Raw genomic sequence first — 14,299 nt, 5'->3', positions numbered from 1 at the left:
TACCACCACTACCACTATTGCCACCACTACTACTACCATTACCTCTCTTTCACCCCTGCTACTCCATCTACTCTACTACTACCACAACTTCACCACTAATCTCCTTCGTCATCACCACCACCACCACCACCGCCACCATCATCTCTTATCCACCACCTTCACCACTACTACCACTGCAAATGCCACATTGACCACAAAAAATTAACTTTATTTTAATGGAAAATATTATCCCTACTTCTACCAAATAAAAAAATAATAATAATTTTTTATTCATTGAAATAAATATGAAACAAATAAATTTTCAACCTTACTAAATGAAAAAATAAAAATAAAAATTCATTAACTATAAAAAAATTATTTTTATTGCAAAAAAAAAATCATTTTATTATTTAAATATTTATTTGTAATGAAAATAAAAATAAAAAAAATCCAAAAAAATTTCCATGGCCACCCCACCTCTTTCCATTCCCACCCGGTTCCCCCCCTCCCTCTTTCCATTCCCGCTCCCCCCTCCCCAAAAACCCAAAATCCCTAATCTGTTTGTTGTTTTCCATTCCCCCTCCCCCCCAAAACCCAAAATCCCCAATTTGTTCAGTCTTTGATGGGGCAACCAGGCAAAGAAAAGAGAGAGAGAGAGAGAGAGAGAAAAGATCATCGATCTCGTGGATCATCGATCTCGTCTCCTTCCCGCCCTCTCTCTCTCTCTCTCTTATTCATCCTCTTCAAACCCTAATTTCTGCCTCCGATCCACCTCTCGTCGTTCAATCTTCCACCCCTTGTTTCTCGTTGTGTTTGGGAATCTAGGATTTTTTTTCTGTGAAACCCTAAGAATTAATTGAAGAGGAAGGGAGGGAGGGAGAGAGAGAGGTTTGATGGCGCAAAATGGGCAGGGGATGGACCCTGCCGTTCTTGATGACATCATTAATCGGCTTTTGGAGTTTCGGCAGGTGAGGAGTGTACGCCAGGTCCAGGTCCAGCTCTCCAAGGCTGAGATCCATCAGCTTTGCACCATTTCGAGAGAAATCTTCCTCCAACAACCCAATCTCTTAGAGCTCGAAGCCCCCATCAAGATCTGCGGTAAAAGTTTCATCTTTTTCTTTGTTTATGTTATGTAACTCTGTATTTGTTTGCTGTTGGTTTTGGGTTTGTAAGATATTTGTTTGTTTGTGGGTTGTTCTTATCTTGGTTACACACATACATATATCCGTAGTTGTTTTTGTTTTTGGTCTGTTTTTTAATAGGATTTAGAGGAGTTGTGGATAACGTTGGGGACAAGTTGTGGATAAGTTTTGGTCTGGCTTCTTTGTCCATTTTATTGATTTATTCTCATTATGCTAATAATTTTAAATTTTGGGGAAAGAATAAATTTTGACTTAAAAATAACTTACAAATAAAATTAAGTAATGCGAGACTTGTATTCATCCGATATTCAACCTATCTGATACTTCTGAGTTCTTGCCATGAGATTTAGTCTCAAGGATGCATGCAACTTTTGCTGCCTAGTGGATGGTGTTTTATTTTGCTTCAGTGACTTATGGTTTATGAGATGGAAAGTATCCTGAATTTGCTGTTGGAGTTGAATACATCTACACTTGAGGGTCAACTATTCTCATTGTTGGTTAGGAAAAGTGAGATCATTCAGGTTAAAGACTGTTTTTGTTGAGGAATACCCTATTGCATTAATGAGTTAACGAACATGTGATTTTTACTTTGCAAAGATTTTTCTTTTTTCCAAGGAGTTGAAAGTGTCATGCTTTTTGGGTTAACTGTGTTTTGGGACATCACAAAACAACCAAACTTCTTTTGCTGCATTTAAGGCCAGAAAGTGTAGAGTAACTGACACTTTCTAAGTATTTGAGGTCTTTGCTGTTCTAAGAAGTCATCTATTGCATTAATGATCTTCCCAATTATATTTCTGGAGTTATATTGATTACTTATTGATCGTTGGTTGGTTTTGGTAGTTAGTTGAGTTGAGTCAGTGTTTCCTCCAACACAACATCGGCCTCTATTACAGAACTAGGTTTCTTTCTAAATTTGGAGCTTTGAGGATCTTGGGTTGGTCTTCTCATGGCACATATTGGTGGGCATCATTTCTCTGGAGGGTCTCTATCAGGTTTGAGATTTTTATGTATTCAAATTAAATCCTATCATATGATTTTGCAATTAGTTGGAGTGTTTAATATCCCAATGGTGGTGGTTTATTGCTTATTGTTTGTGCCCACTTCACTACCAATTATAAGTGGTTGGAACTAAGAATTATGTAATGAAGTTTTTTGACTGAAACTTGTTCTTTAATTGCTCTCTGTTTGGTTGGTCTACCATAATTAGAGACCCAGTATTTCAATATCTTGGCACTAAAGAAAAATAAATAAAATAATTAAGGCTCTAGCAAGACCAGTTGAATTCCTTGTTTAGTTAAATAAGATTCAGTTGTTAGATAAAATACGATACTTCTAAATTCATGTTTGTTTTACTTTCCTCAAAATTTGGTGGTGAAAAAGCATTATAAGCTCCATTTTATTCAGTTTTTTTACATTAGCTTGTCCAGATGACGCTGATTGAATCACCACTACTTGTGCCTGATTCTTGGGCTATTATGGGGTTATTATAGAAACGTGAGTCTTGGGCTATTAAAGTAGCTGAAAATACATGAACAGTGCTTCTTTGCTCTCTTATTAAAACTTGTCTATCATTTAAAGGATTTTTAATCTCTATGGTTGCTACTTGCTATGTCATACTCCTATCACATGCTAGAGGTTTGGTGGCTTATCTACTCCATGTTTTAATTTGTTCATCTATCAGTTAATCAATTCAACGGAGCTATTATTGACAAAGATACTTGGAATCCATAAATAAACAGAGGCACATTCTTATGTTCACCTTATTTAAATTATTTGTTGTACTAATTATGCATTGTATATCTAAGCTTATCTACTAATCTAAAATTTGAATGAAAATATGTTCTTGGAACTCTTTCTGTTGCCTTACTTTGATCACTGTTGTGGGTAATGGTTCTCTAATCTTGTTTTTTCTGTTGATATGAAACAGTTGTCATCAGTGGTTTGTTAATTGGGAAAACAAAAGAAAGTTTTTAATTTCTATCTTGTACTGATCATTCTCCATACATAGGTTTTACTTGGCATTGGGGAGCTCATCGCTTCAAGGTCTTGCCCCAAGGTAATCTTCTATCAAGGCATCATGTGTATGCTCTTTGACTAGAAAAGAGTCTGTCGAGTAATTGTTGTAAATTTGGTTGATAGTTCAGGAAGTTACTAATTCCTTTGTGATTGGCTCTGCTAAAAATATTCAGTTGAGGCCCTTAATTCCTTTGATGTTCGGATGACATTAATTATATTCGAAGATTCTAGCTATTAAACACCTATTGTGGCTCTTATTATGTAGGGTTTTCAACATTGTTATGTTGTATTAATGCATTTACTTCCTTTATAGGTACTTTTGTTGAATGGTATTCATGATCGAGAAACTAGCGGCTTTTCTGCTGCTTGCTTTGGGTTGGGAGGGTTTCGAGCACAATCTAACTCTAACCCACATAAATAGGTTAGTCTCTCTTAATCAATTCATATACATCATTGTATTTGTTTTCAATTCTCTCAAATTTTCTTTCTTTGCTGTTTCCATTAGTTTGGAGGGATTGAATTAGTTTTTGGTTTCAATCTGAGGACTTGATGCTGCAAATGATATCATCTACGCCAAGTGTTTGTGTTTTTGCTTCTGTTTCTGTAATATGGTGTTTGTTGCTTTCATAGTTTTGCTCGAGTTCAAATCGTAGAATCGTATCAATTCATTGCTTGTCCTTCTAAGAATTAGTATCTGATTTGTTGTTCAAGCTCTTCGGTGATTGAGTTTGTGTCTCGTTTGGTGGCTTGGGGTGTTGTTTTAATAATATAACTTGTTATATTTGTAAATACAATCATGCAGCTTTAATTCTCTGGATTTCTTAGCATATCATTTTTTGCCTTTCTTGACGTCATTAGGGATGGATGCATCACTTATCTATTATAGAAAAAGTATTTAGAACCATAATTGTTTTCAAGAACCCAAAATAATTCATATACTGTCCCGCAGTGAAGGCCTCATCGTGCATATGTATGTCATGTAATCATATATCAGCGAATAAGCACTCTCCCTCAGATTCTTGTCAGAATAACTTTTTTTCTTCTCTTCTTTTTTCATTTTTAAATTTTTAAATTTTGACAAATAGACTTGCCTAATAATATATATCAAATGACAGTAGTAAGAGATGTAATTAGAAGGCTGTGATTGGTGGGCTTTGCCTAGAGTTCTGTTATTTTGTCAAGTTCTGTTTCTCTGAGACATCTTCTTTCATTGTGGGTTGATGCAATTTTGCATAATTTCTATTACATCATTTGTATGATGCTTCAGCTGAATTATTATGTTTGCCTTTTTATCAGTGAATTAAGGTATGAACTCTTCATTAACTCAATTTGTCACTTCAGGAATGATGGGTTTATATGAGAGACAAATTTTTTAGAAGTGGGCGCACCAATAAATTTTGTAAAATCTAGTCAATTCCTGTATATTTTTGTGTTCATTCATGTATTTGGTTTCTAGATTCGTAGTGAAACTCTTTCCGGATAAACCACAAACCTAGAAAAAGTGTCCACAAAAATAAAATGTAAGATGTAGATTAATGAATCTTTGGTTTACATATTTTATTTTCTACAATTAAAAAAATGTCTAGCATTACTCTACATTTTCACACCCACCAACCAATTCATGTTTTTTTTATTATAATTCCCCACTCTTAAGGTTTGGAAACCAAATCAAGTAACCATCACAATCTTATAACAAATTATTGGTTAATTTACAGGTAATGAAGCTCAAGGAACAGCTTTCCGAGGCAGAGAAGGAGATACAGAGGCTACTGGAGAGATGTGATGGTGTTTCAAGCAACAACCCGGCTTCATTGTTCTCCATGGAAGCCATGGATCCACCTCTTTTTCTAGGGAAGTTTGGGATGGAAGGGTTTGGAAATATTTTTTATATGCCAGAAAACAATTACAATCATGGCATGGATTGGGTTAATCTTATATGATATGTAATTAAAGCAATTCTAGTATTAATGTAGCTAGTGACCATCTTATGTACATCTTTTTTTTTTTTTTTTTTTTTTTTTTTTTTTTTTTTTTTTTTTTTTTGGCCCTTGGCTTTTGTTTTTATGTTGTAGTGTTTTAGTGGTACTTTACATTTGACTAGAAGATGGAATTGTTAATGTTAGAATATAACTTGCTTTTTAATTATGGATGAATTTTTATTTATATATTGGACTTTTTATATTATTATATAATTATTGGTTTTTTTTTTATAGTTATTTTTCATTTAGTACAGGTCATTTTCATATTTTTAATAATTTTATTACAGGTTTTTTTTTTTAATTTTTTTAAAATTTTTTTAATTTTATATATTGGACTTTTTGCGACGGCACTTATACTGTTGCAAAAAGTAGGGAATATAATTGCAAAATAAGGCCTTTAGCGACGGTATCGTAGCCGTCGACAATAGTCATTAGCGACGGCCCAGGTTGCTGTCTCAAATAGACTTTTAGCGACGGTATTTTTGCCGTCGCAAAAAACCCTTTTAGCGACGGCAATACTGTGCCGTCGCAAAAAACTCAGATTTTCATTCATTATTGGCGATAGAAATTTGCCGTCGCAAAAAAAGGAATTTTCCCGTCGCAAAAGCAAAGGCGACGGCAAGTGCCGTCGCTAAAACCCTTTTGCAACCCCTTTTGTTGCGACCCTCACTTGCCGTCGCAAAAAGCCATTTTACCATCGCAAAAACCTTTTGAGACGGCATTTGGGGTATTTGCGACGGCGTTTTGTCGTCGCAAAAAACAATTTTTTTTGTAGTGCATGAGACATAATAGTGATTGGTGGATAACATTATCATGTGGTGCAATTGTAACACCTAAGAAATTTTTATTAAGACTCAATTAATTGACGCTTCTCAATTCTTCTTGTCTTTTAATAATGGTAAAAGAGTCATATATACATAAATATTTTAAAAGTAAGACTTTATGAGTTAAAAAAAGAAAGGACGACTAAATGGAACACCAATCTTACCAATAGGACTTTTTGACAATAGCCTCTCTTTTTTTATATAAAAAAAAAATTTACATATTTTTGGTAAAAAAATAAAAAATAAAGAAAATGAAAAAAAAAACCCCAAACCACCACTAATGTTGTTCTTCCATGAAAATGGTTAATGCTATAGATGGAGAATTTTATGTAAGCCCGGTTTGGGATATGATTTTTTTGGCCTTTTTAGTTAAAATAGTCAATAAAAAGAAAATAGATTAAAATAGTCAATAAGACAAAATATTACAACCAAACTATAATTATTTTATTTTTTCTGTCACAACTATCAAATCAACTACAAAAAAAAAACTATCATTCTAATTACAACTTTTTTAAACAGATTAAAATAGCCAAATAACTTAAAAACCAACTAAAATAACCAAGTTTTCTAAACGTTGGCATACTAAAAAAATGGTTTCCGTTCCTAAATCTAGATTAGCGGGTGTTGTTTGGGTAAGTGTGTCTGGCTTTCCATTGTAGATGTTGTTTTAATAATTCGCATAACTTATTTTTATAAGATTTTTTGTATATATTATTTATGAAAAAAAAGATTAGATGGATCCAATAATTGGAATATGTTCTATTTATCACATTAATCTTTTTAAAAATAAATCATTCATTTTTTGATAAAACACGATAAATTGAACAGGTATGATTATCAAATCGAGCTATTATTTTTTATGAATTATTATACAAAAGAATTTTATAAAACGAACTATTCGAATTATCAAAATAGAATCTATGGTACATCCTATGAGTGCAGACAATACGGTCTAATCTAGATCTAGGATTGAAAGGAGGCCAACCTTACTAAAAAAAGGATGAGCCACCATAATTCATTCATAATTTATTATATAATGGTGGTGTATTTGTAAATAAAACTATCTTAATTCAAATTGTACTAGAATAATATGTAAATTTTTTATTTATATACCATTATTTGTATTTTAAAAAAAATACTATTAGATAGATCTAGTCGCATGTGGCATTACATAATTTGATAAATGAACAATCACAAAACAAATAATCATTTCTTAATTTTTAACAACTTAACAGAGATGAAATGAGGTAACATTGTTCCATTACTAAAATTTTTACTACATTATTAATTTACATTATTAAAGTTTTATGGCATGCTTATAGTGTTTTTTATTATAAATTTTGTACGGTTGAGACTATTTGTAAATTCTTGCCTAAAATTTACCAGACTAAAATAACTTAAATGAGCTAAAAAAAATTGATGATTACAAAAGACAAAAAATAGCATTTTTAACATTTGTTTTTGGGAGAATTGCATGCAGGTGGGTGTCATAAAAAAAATTACAAACATATTGAGGGTGTAAGTGTGTCTATTGTGAGGTACAAATGAAAGATTGTGAGGGTACAAGTGTCACTTGAACCCCTCCATGTGTTGATAATTTTTTTTCTTGACTCTCACGTACATGTAATTCTCCCTTTGTTTTTAATAACTTTTTATTGTGTAAGGTTATGAGTTCAATTTTTATAGAAGTGAGTTTGATATCTTTTGGTGTTTAGTTCTTTCTTATAGGGATTCTATGTAATTTGGCTATTTATGTTTTCCTTTTTCGTAAATTGTGAGCTAGTCTATGTGATGGGCGTAATCACTTATAATTCCTGCACACTTTTTTAATGCATTAATAAGTCTTAAATACTTATTTTACCCCAATACCTTTTTTTTGCCTTTGTTTTTTTTTTTCAAAAAAAATCGGTTTTACTCAATTAGACGGACCCAAAAATTAAAATTTTGAAAAAATGTCCAAAAATGACAAAAATAAAGCAAAAAATAGTTTTTTTTTTTTTTTGGGGGGGGGGGTGGTTGTATTTAGTGAACATTTTTTGAATTTTTAAATTCATCTACACAAAATAGACTTGCAAAGTTAAAAAATAATTGACAGAATTGTGAAAAATATCACTAAAAAAAAAATTCAAAAAAAAAAAAAATGTGACTTATAGTTGTATGTCAAGCTGATCCTAATTATTGTTAAATTATAATTGTCCAATTAATATAATATTTTTTATATTCATAATTTCTCTTTTATTGACTAAGAAATTATTTTTAATTATCTATTTTGAAATTAGAATTGGAGAAACTCTTATCAGGATCCATGGCCACATAAATTTAAGTATTTGGAATTATCAGTTCTAGAGAGGGAGAGCGCAGAGCTTCTCTCAAAGATTTTTGGCGGTGCTTTGGCGATATTCTGATGATCCTCTTTAAAATTTTAAAGTGTAGATTTACATTATTAGAATATAAATCTGCAGTTTTAGAGTATAAATTTGGACTTTATGTCTAAAATAGGAGTTTTGAAAGTTTTCTCATCTGATTTCGGCGTAGAATTTTAGATTTTGACACCCATGATGGTTCCCTCCTCTCTCAAGCCTTCTCTTATATCATTGTGGATGTACATCCTTCTCAACTCTAGCTTCTAGTAGTGTCCGAAGTCCGGCGGCGGCGGTAGCGGAATTGGGCAGTAGTAACAAGGATGGCAGACTTTCAAGTAGATCTTGCTTCGTTTGATGCAGATCTTACTTTCTAGATGACATCTTTTAGAAGATCAATGGTTTTTTTGGTAGATTTATTTTTTTGTTACCCTAGGCTTGGGTCTACGTCGTCTATTTCAAAGTCGGGCCTATCGGCCCACTCAAGGTCTGGCTCGTTCAGCCCAGTATCATTTTTGGTGGGAAAAAAAATTAAAAAATGGTCAAGCCTAGACCCAGGCCCAGTGGCCTAGCTCGAGGCCTGCCTCGCCCGAGTACCCATTGATCTTGGGCTGTAATTTTGTGCAAGTGGGCTAGCCCGACCCAATTTTTTGCAGGAGCCCGCACAACGCGATAGTGGGCCGAACTAAATTTGCACCCCTATCTATGTTCTAAATTGGAAGGTATTATTTTGGTTTATAAGACTTCACTTTATTAGATTTTTTTGTATATGTCATTTACATTAAAAAAAAAAAAATCAATTCGATATTCTTAATTAATTGTTTACTATAAAAAAAGAAGAAGAAAATATCTATTTCTATAAACATATTTGTTGTTCATTTTTTTGAAACGAATGGAATAAATTAAATAAATTATGATTATCAGATCGACCTAATTTTTTTATGTGGATGATATATATATAAAATTTAACAAAATAAATGACTTAGATCATCAAAATAAAATGAATCCCATGGGTTCAAATAATTTCTCCCATCAATGATTGGACTGAATTCGAGAGAAGGCAAATCTAAATTAAAAGCCTTTTTGGAGGAGTCAAGTTTAAAAAAATTATATTTCAATTTAAATTTTATTGATTTGAAAAATAAATCCTTTCACTTTAATGTCTTTATAAAAAAATAAAAAGAAAAAGAAAAATGTCATACATCAATTGATACGAAACAATATTCTAAAACAGGATTATTCGGTAATTCTAGAGTACGGTTATGTAGTACTTTATAGTAATATGATTAATAGAGAAGATAGGGTATAAATTATTTTTGTTTGGTGATTGGCAAATATGAGAAGACATAATAAATAATAATTGATCAGAAAATATGATCACGTGATATTCCGAGACTATTTTATAATTTTCCTTCTAAAATTGACCAATAAATCGGCTCGATTTTGTTGTATTAACCATTTGTAGGGCTGTAAATGAACCGATTTGTTCATGCATAGGCTCAGCTCGACTCGATTCAAACGAGCCGAGCTTGAGTTCAAAGGCTCGTTTAGTAAATGAGTCAAGCTCTAGTTCGAACTTGAAAAAGTTCGACTCGTTTATCTTTTTTTAAATTATATAATAAATATATTATTTAAGTAATATAAATAATATTTTTAAAAAAAATCTTATAGAACCAAACCTAACCAAGCCGAGCCGAGCCGAGCTCGAGTTCGAGCTCGAACCCAATTACTTATCGAGCCGAGTTCAAACTCAATAAACAAACTTAATAAGCAAACGAACCGAGCTTGAACTCAACAAAACTTTGCTAAAGTCATTTGCAATCCTAACTACTCGGCAAATGTTGTCCCCACTTTTACAAGGTTTGTCAATGACATATACCTAGGGCTGCAAATGAAACAAGCCGAGCCGAATCGAGCTCTAGTATGTTTGGGCTTGTTTATTTAGATTTTAATAAACTCGAGTTCGAGCTCGAGCTCAATAAAAATTTAACGAACCGAGTTCGAGCCGAGTTGGCTTAGGCTTGACTCGAGTTCGAGCCTATTCATGAGCCTTAACAAGTCAAAAAATTTATAAATTCATACTTGCGTATGAGACTAAAGTTATAATTAAAACTTTAATTATATATTTATAAATACAATATTTATAAACATACTAAAAAAAGTCAATATTTTACTAAAATAATAATATCTACTACCATGATTATATAAATGTACTATCTATATACTTTTTAAATATATAAATAACATATTTATCTTATTTTTATACATATTTTCACATTATTTAATATATATATATATATATAATAAATATTAAATGAGCCAGCTAATGAGTCAAGCTTTAGAATATTTGGGCTTGTTTATTAAAAATTTAATGACCTCGAGCTCGAACATAAAAAAAAAATTAACGAACCGAGTTCAAACGAGCTCTTATTGAGCCGAACTCAAGCCTATTCACAAACAGCTCTGTTCATTTGCGGCCATACATTTACCTGGCTAGTTGACAAATATTAAATAGGAGGCGTGCCCACCTCTGTATCCCTTACATTTTGAACAAGTCTTTCTCGACCTCCTCATCTCTTTATATTTATTAAATATATTTACATACATAATATATTATATAAAATTTTAATATAATGAATTTAAATTTTAAAATATTATAATTAATGTATGGACAATAAATTTCTTTGCAAGTAAACACTTTGTGATCAAGTCTGTTAAGTTTTTGTTATTGGCAATTCTATTTGACAAAACTCCTTTAAGTTATAATTTTATTCGCTCTTTTATTACAGTGAAACTATGAGTGTTTAGATGTGAATCTAACCCGAATTGTGCCTTGTAGAGGAGTTTGTGATCTTAATTTTTTCATGTTTGCCTTTGAAGCAAAAAGAAAAAATGCAGTCGAAGTTATTGGACCGCTCGAGCGGTCATTTGTATGCTCGAGTGAAGAAAACAATCATCTAGTATTTTTGTAGAGCGCCTGAACTTTTGAGAAGAAAGTTTTACTGCTCAAGAGGTGAAAGTTGCGCTCGAGCTATAAGCCTATATGTTTGGCACCGCCTTTAGTCACACCCCTCGAGCGATGAAATGTGTGCTTGAACTGTCTGTGCGATCCTATTTTCTATAAAGTGCACTGTTCGTTGTTTCTAGGGTTTGTGCCGTCTAGATTTGCAGAGAGAAACAAGATACAAAGTGTTTTATATTGAAGGGTGCTTTCTGAGTGTTTCCTTGATGATTTAAAAGTGATCAATGGATCCGTGAACTTCATATCAACATCATCAAGGGTTTGTTTGTTTTCATTTATTCACAAAAGTGAGAGTTGTTCTTTGGTGGATTCCAGGGAACTTAGGCCTGAAGCTTTGGTGAATTCCAGAGTGGTTCATCGTCATGGATTCGACATCATCATTGTGAATTCAATGTTGGGCAAGACAATTCCGAGGTGAAAACGGTGGTAGAAGAGGCCTATTGGGGTCAGTTCAATTTGGGTGTGGATTCGCTGGGTAATTAAGAGTACACTTGTGTAAATCTTTTTTGTCTTCTTAGTGGATTGTTTTGTGACTTTGGCCCGTGATTTTTTTATCACAATTGGAGGTGCTCCAATTGTGATTTTTTCACATTAAATCGTTGTGTCGATTTATCTTTGATCAAAAATCAATATCACGGGAATTTTTAGAATTTTCAAAGTCAAATCAACTATTGATAGATGTGTGTCAGAAAAACCCTTTTGATTCCTAAGTTACACTTTTAGGATCAAAATCAAGGAAAGCATAGAGAGTACGAGTACTTAGATTTATATTACCTTTTTATTAGATGAACCCTGTGACTTTTTTAACTTTTTCTTTGGTAAAGTCCTAATGGATTTGTAATTTCTATTCATAAATCCAACCTATTGGGAGTCTACCTCTTAAATGATAGATCTATTATACTTAAGCACCCTAAACTTTGTAAGTTTGTAATTTGAAGTATATCCACTTCTTACGTAATAAACTAGGTAGAGATGGTTTGCTCGTCCTAATTGCTCTTGACATCGTTGCACACTTAGTCATTCGTTAATCATTTTAGCCCAAAGACTCCCAAGCTATAGACTGAGGATTCGTGTCAAGTTGAGCACTTCACAAGCTGGCATGATTCTAGCTCGGTCCATTTTTCCTTCCAGGTATACCTAGCATCTACTCAACCCAACTTTCATCCTATGAACCAAGTGTGAGGCCTACTCTCATTCTGTTAGGTCTCAAGCTACTCTTATATTTCAAATAGCTAGAATTATAAAACAATATATAATATCATAGTCTGTTACACACTGTTTGTTTAGGCAAAAAATATTTTTCATATTTTTTCATATTTGGTAAAATAGAAAACAAAAGTAATTTGAAAACAAGTTTATTTGGATAGAAAATATTTTATATTTTTAAAAGGTAGAAAATATTTTTAGGTCTAAAATTTTACGACTATCACCCACCACAACCACCACCACCACCGTCATTGCCACTCCACCATCATGCCACCACCTCTACATCCACCTTCATTCCACCACCACCATCACCAAACATAGAAAAAATAGTGTGAAACAAGTTCGATTCGGAGGCGAAACAATCATTTAAGATAGGGGAGGAAAGTTAGAGAAGTTGGATTTACAAACCCAAATGGGTGGTGGTGGATCATTCGATAGAGAGGTGGTGATGGGGGAGTTTGATGATTTTGAAGAAGAGTTTGGATGATCAGAGACAAAAAGTGATGAACATGATTGGTATGATCAATAGGAAAAAGAGTGTGGAAATGAGCAAAGAATTACACTATTGGATTCTCTCTTTGGTGGCCGGATATTCTCCTTGGATCCTTGTACCAAATTATTTTTCTAAGACACCTCTAACTTGATCATATGGTGGAGAACTTTGAAACAATAAAGGATTGTGGAATCTTTAGTGAGGATATATGAAATGCGAAAAACAGAAAAATAAGTAAATAATAAATTATAAATCACATATACAACAATAAAAAGTTTATGTGGTTGACCTTAAAATTAACACATTATCTATAATCGTTGTTATTTCACTATAATCAGAAAAAGTAATACCAAAATACATAGATCACCGCCCTTCCCTCAACTACAAATACAAATGATTGGGGTGACAAGTCATAAATGCAAAAATACCCTTAAAATTCCAAGTTGAATTTGTTGGCAAGTGATTAATATCTGTTATTTATTAGAATACTCACTACCCTAACAAATCTTAGGAATATATTTGTAATTTATCCTTGTATCTTTGTACATTAAAGTACTTTTCTTGATTTTTCTAGCCCCCATCACAAGAGGAGTGGAGGTGGGTTTTGTTGAAATGTAAGATTTCAACAATAACAATTTGGTTTTAAAGACGAGAAAGTTTGGTGTAATAATAGAAAGACAAAATTATTAGGGAAAATTACAATTTAGATGACTTTTTACAAAATAATTATATATTCATAAAAAAATGGGTAAATTATACTTTTCTCCCTTAAGATTTCTAACAAATACAAGGACCTCTCTTGTGATTTCAATAATTACAGAAGTCTCCCATAATTTAACTGACAATATCAAAATTCTCTCAATCCGTCAATTTTGCACAAACAACATTACTTGATTATATAAAATGACTGTATTACCCTCTCATTTGAGCATGAAAAGATGAAAATACCCTTTGATCTGTAAATCTCTTATACCTACCTTACCATGCTTTGCCCCTCTCTCTCTCTCTCTCTCTCTCTCTCTCTCTCTCTCTCTCTCTTCTTTCCTCCCTATAATCTCTTTGACCACTACTAGTACAACTACCTCTGGCGATCCCAAAGCCCACCGGCAATTATTCTCCTCAACACCCTTCCTCCAATGGCAACCTTTCTCATTTGCCGCCCTCTCTTAGTCCCATCGCCTTTGGTTGTCCATCACCATTGCCAGATCTAGAAAAATAGAGAGAGAGAAGATAAGAAAGGGATTAGTGTTATCATCTGGATGAGGTCTTAGAGCACGT

At 32.8% G+C, this 14,299-nt stretch overlaps 1 protein-coding gene across 3 annotated transcripts; it reads left to right on the top strand.

The window, feature by feature from the left end:
- The first annotated feature begins 395 nt into the window (after positions 1–395).
- LOC114267658 (serine/threonine-protein phosphatase PP1 isozyme 2-like) lies at positions 396–5,298 on the top strand. Of its 3 annotated transcripts, XR_014335114.1 has the most exons (5): positions 403–1,077; positions 1,962–2,113; positions 3,130–3,177; positions 3,451–3,558; positions 4,853–5,298. XR_014335114.1 is itself a non-coding variant. In XM_082877637.1 (4 exons), the coding sequence occupies exons 1-3, from the start codon at positions 873–875 to the stop codon at positions 3,474–3,476; spliced, it is 279 nt and encodes a 92-aa protein (XP_082733763.1). In that variant the 5' UTR covers positions 396–872; the 3' UTR covers positions 3,477–3,558; positions 4,853–5,298. The 3 variants fall into 3 exon arrangements, 1 of the variants encoding a protein (XP_082733763.1); XR_014335113.1 differs by having other exon boundaries at positions 396–1,077; positions 1,962–3,177; XM_082877637.1 differs by lacking the exon at positions 1,962–2,113 and having other exon boundaries at positions 396–1,077.
- Positions 5,299–14,299: the final 9,001 nt, after the last annotated feature.

This window comes from Camellia sinensis, chromosome 7, assembly GCF_055761805.1.
Source record: "Camellia sinensis isolate YWXY chromosome 7, ASM5576180v1, whole genome shotgun sequence".
Lineage (NCBI taxonomy): Eukaryota > Viridiplantae > Streptophyta > Magnoliopsida > Ericales > Theaceae > Camellia > Camellia sinensis.
The sequence above is the reverse complement of the archived record's forward strand: the minus strand, read 5'-3'. Positions and strand labels throughout refer to the sequence as shown.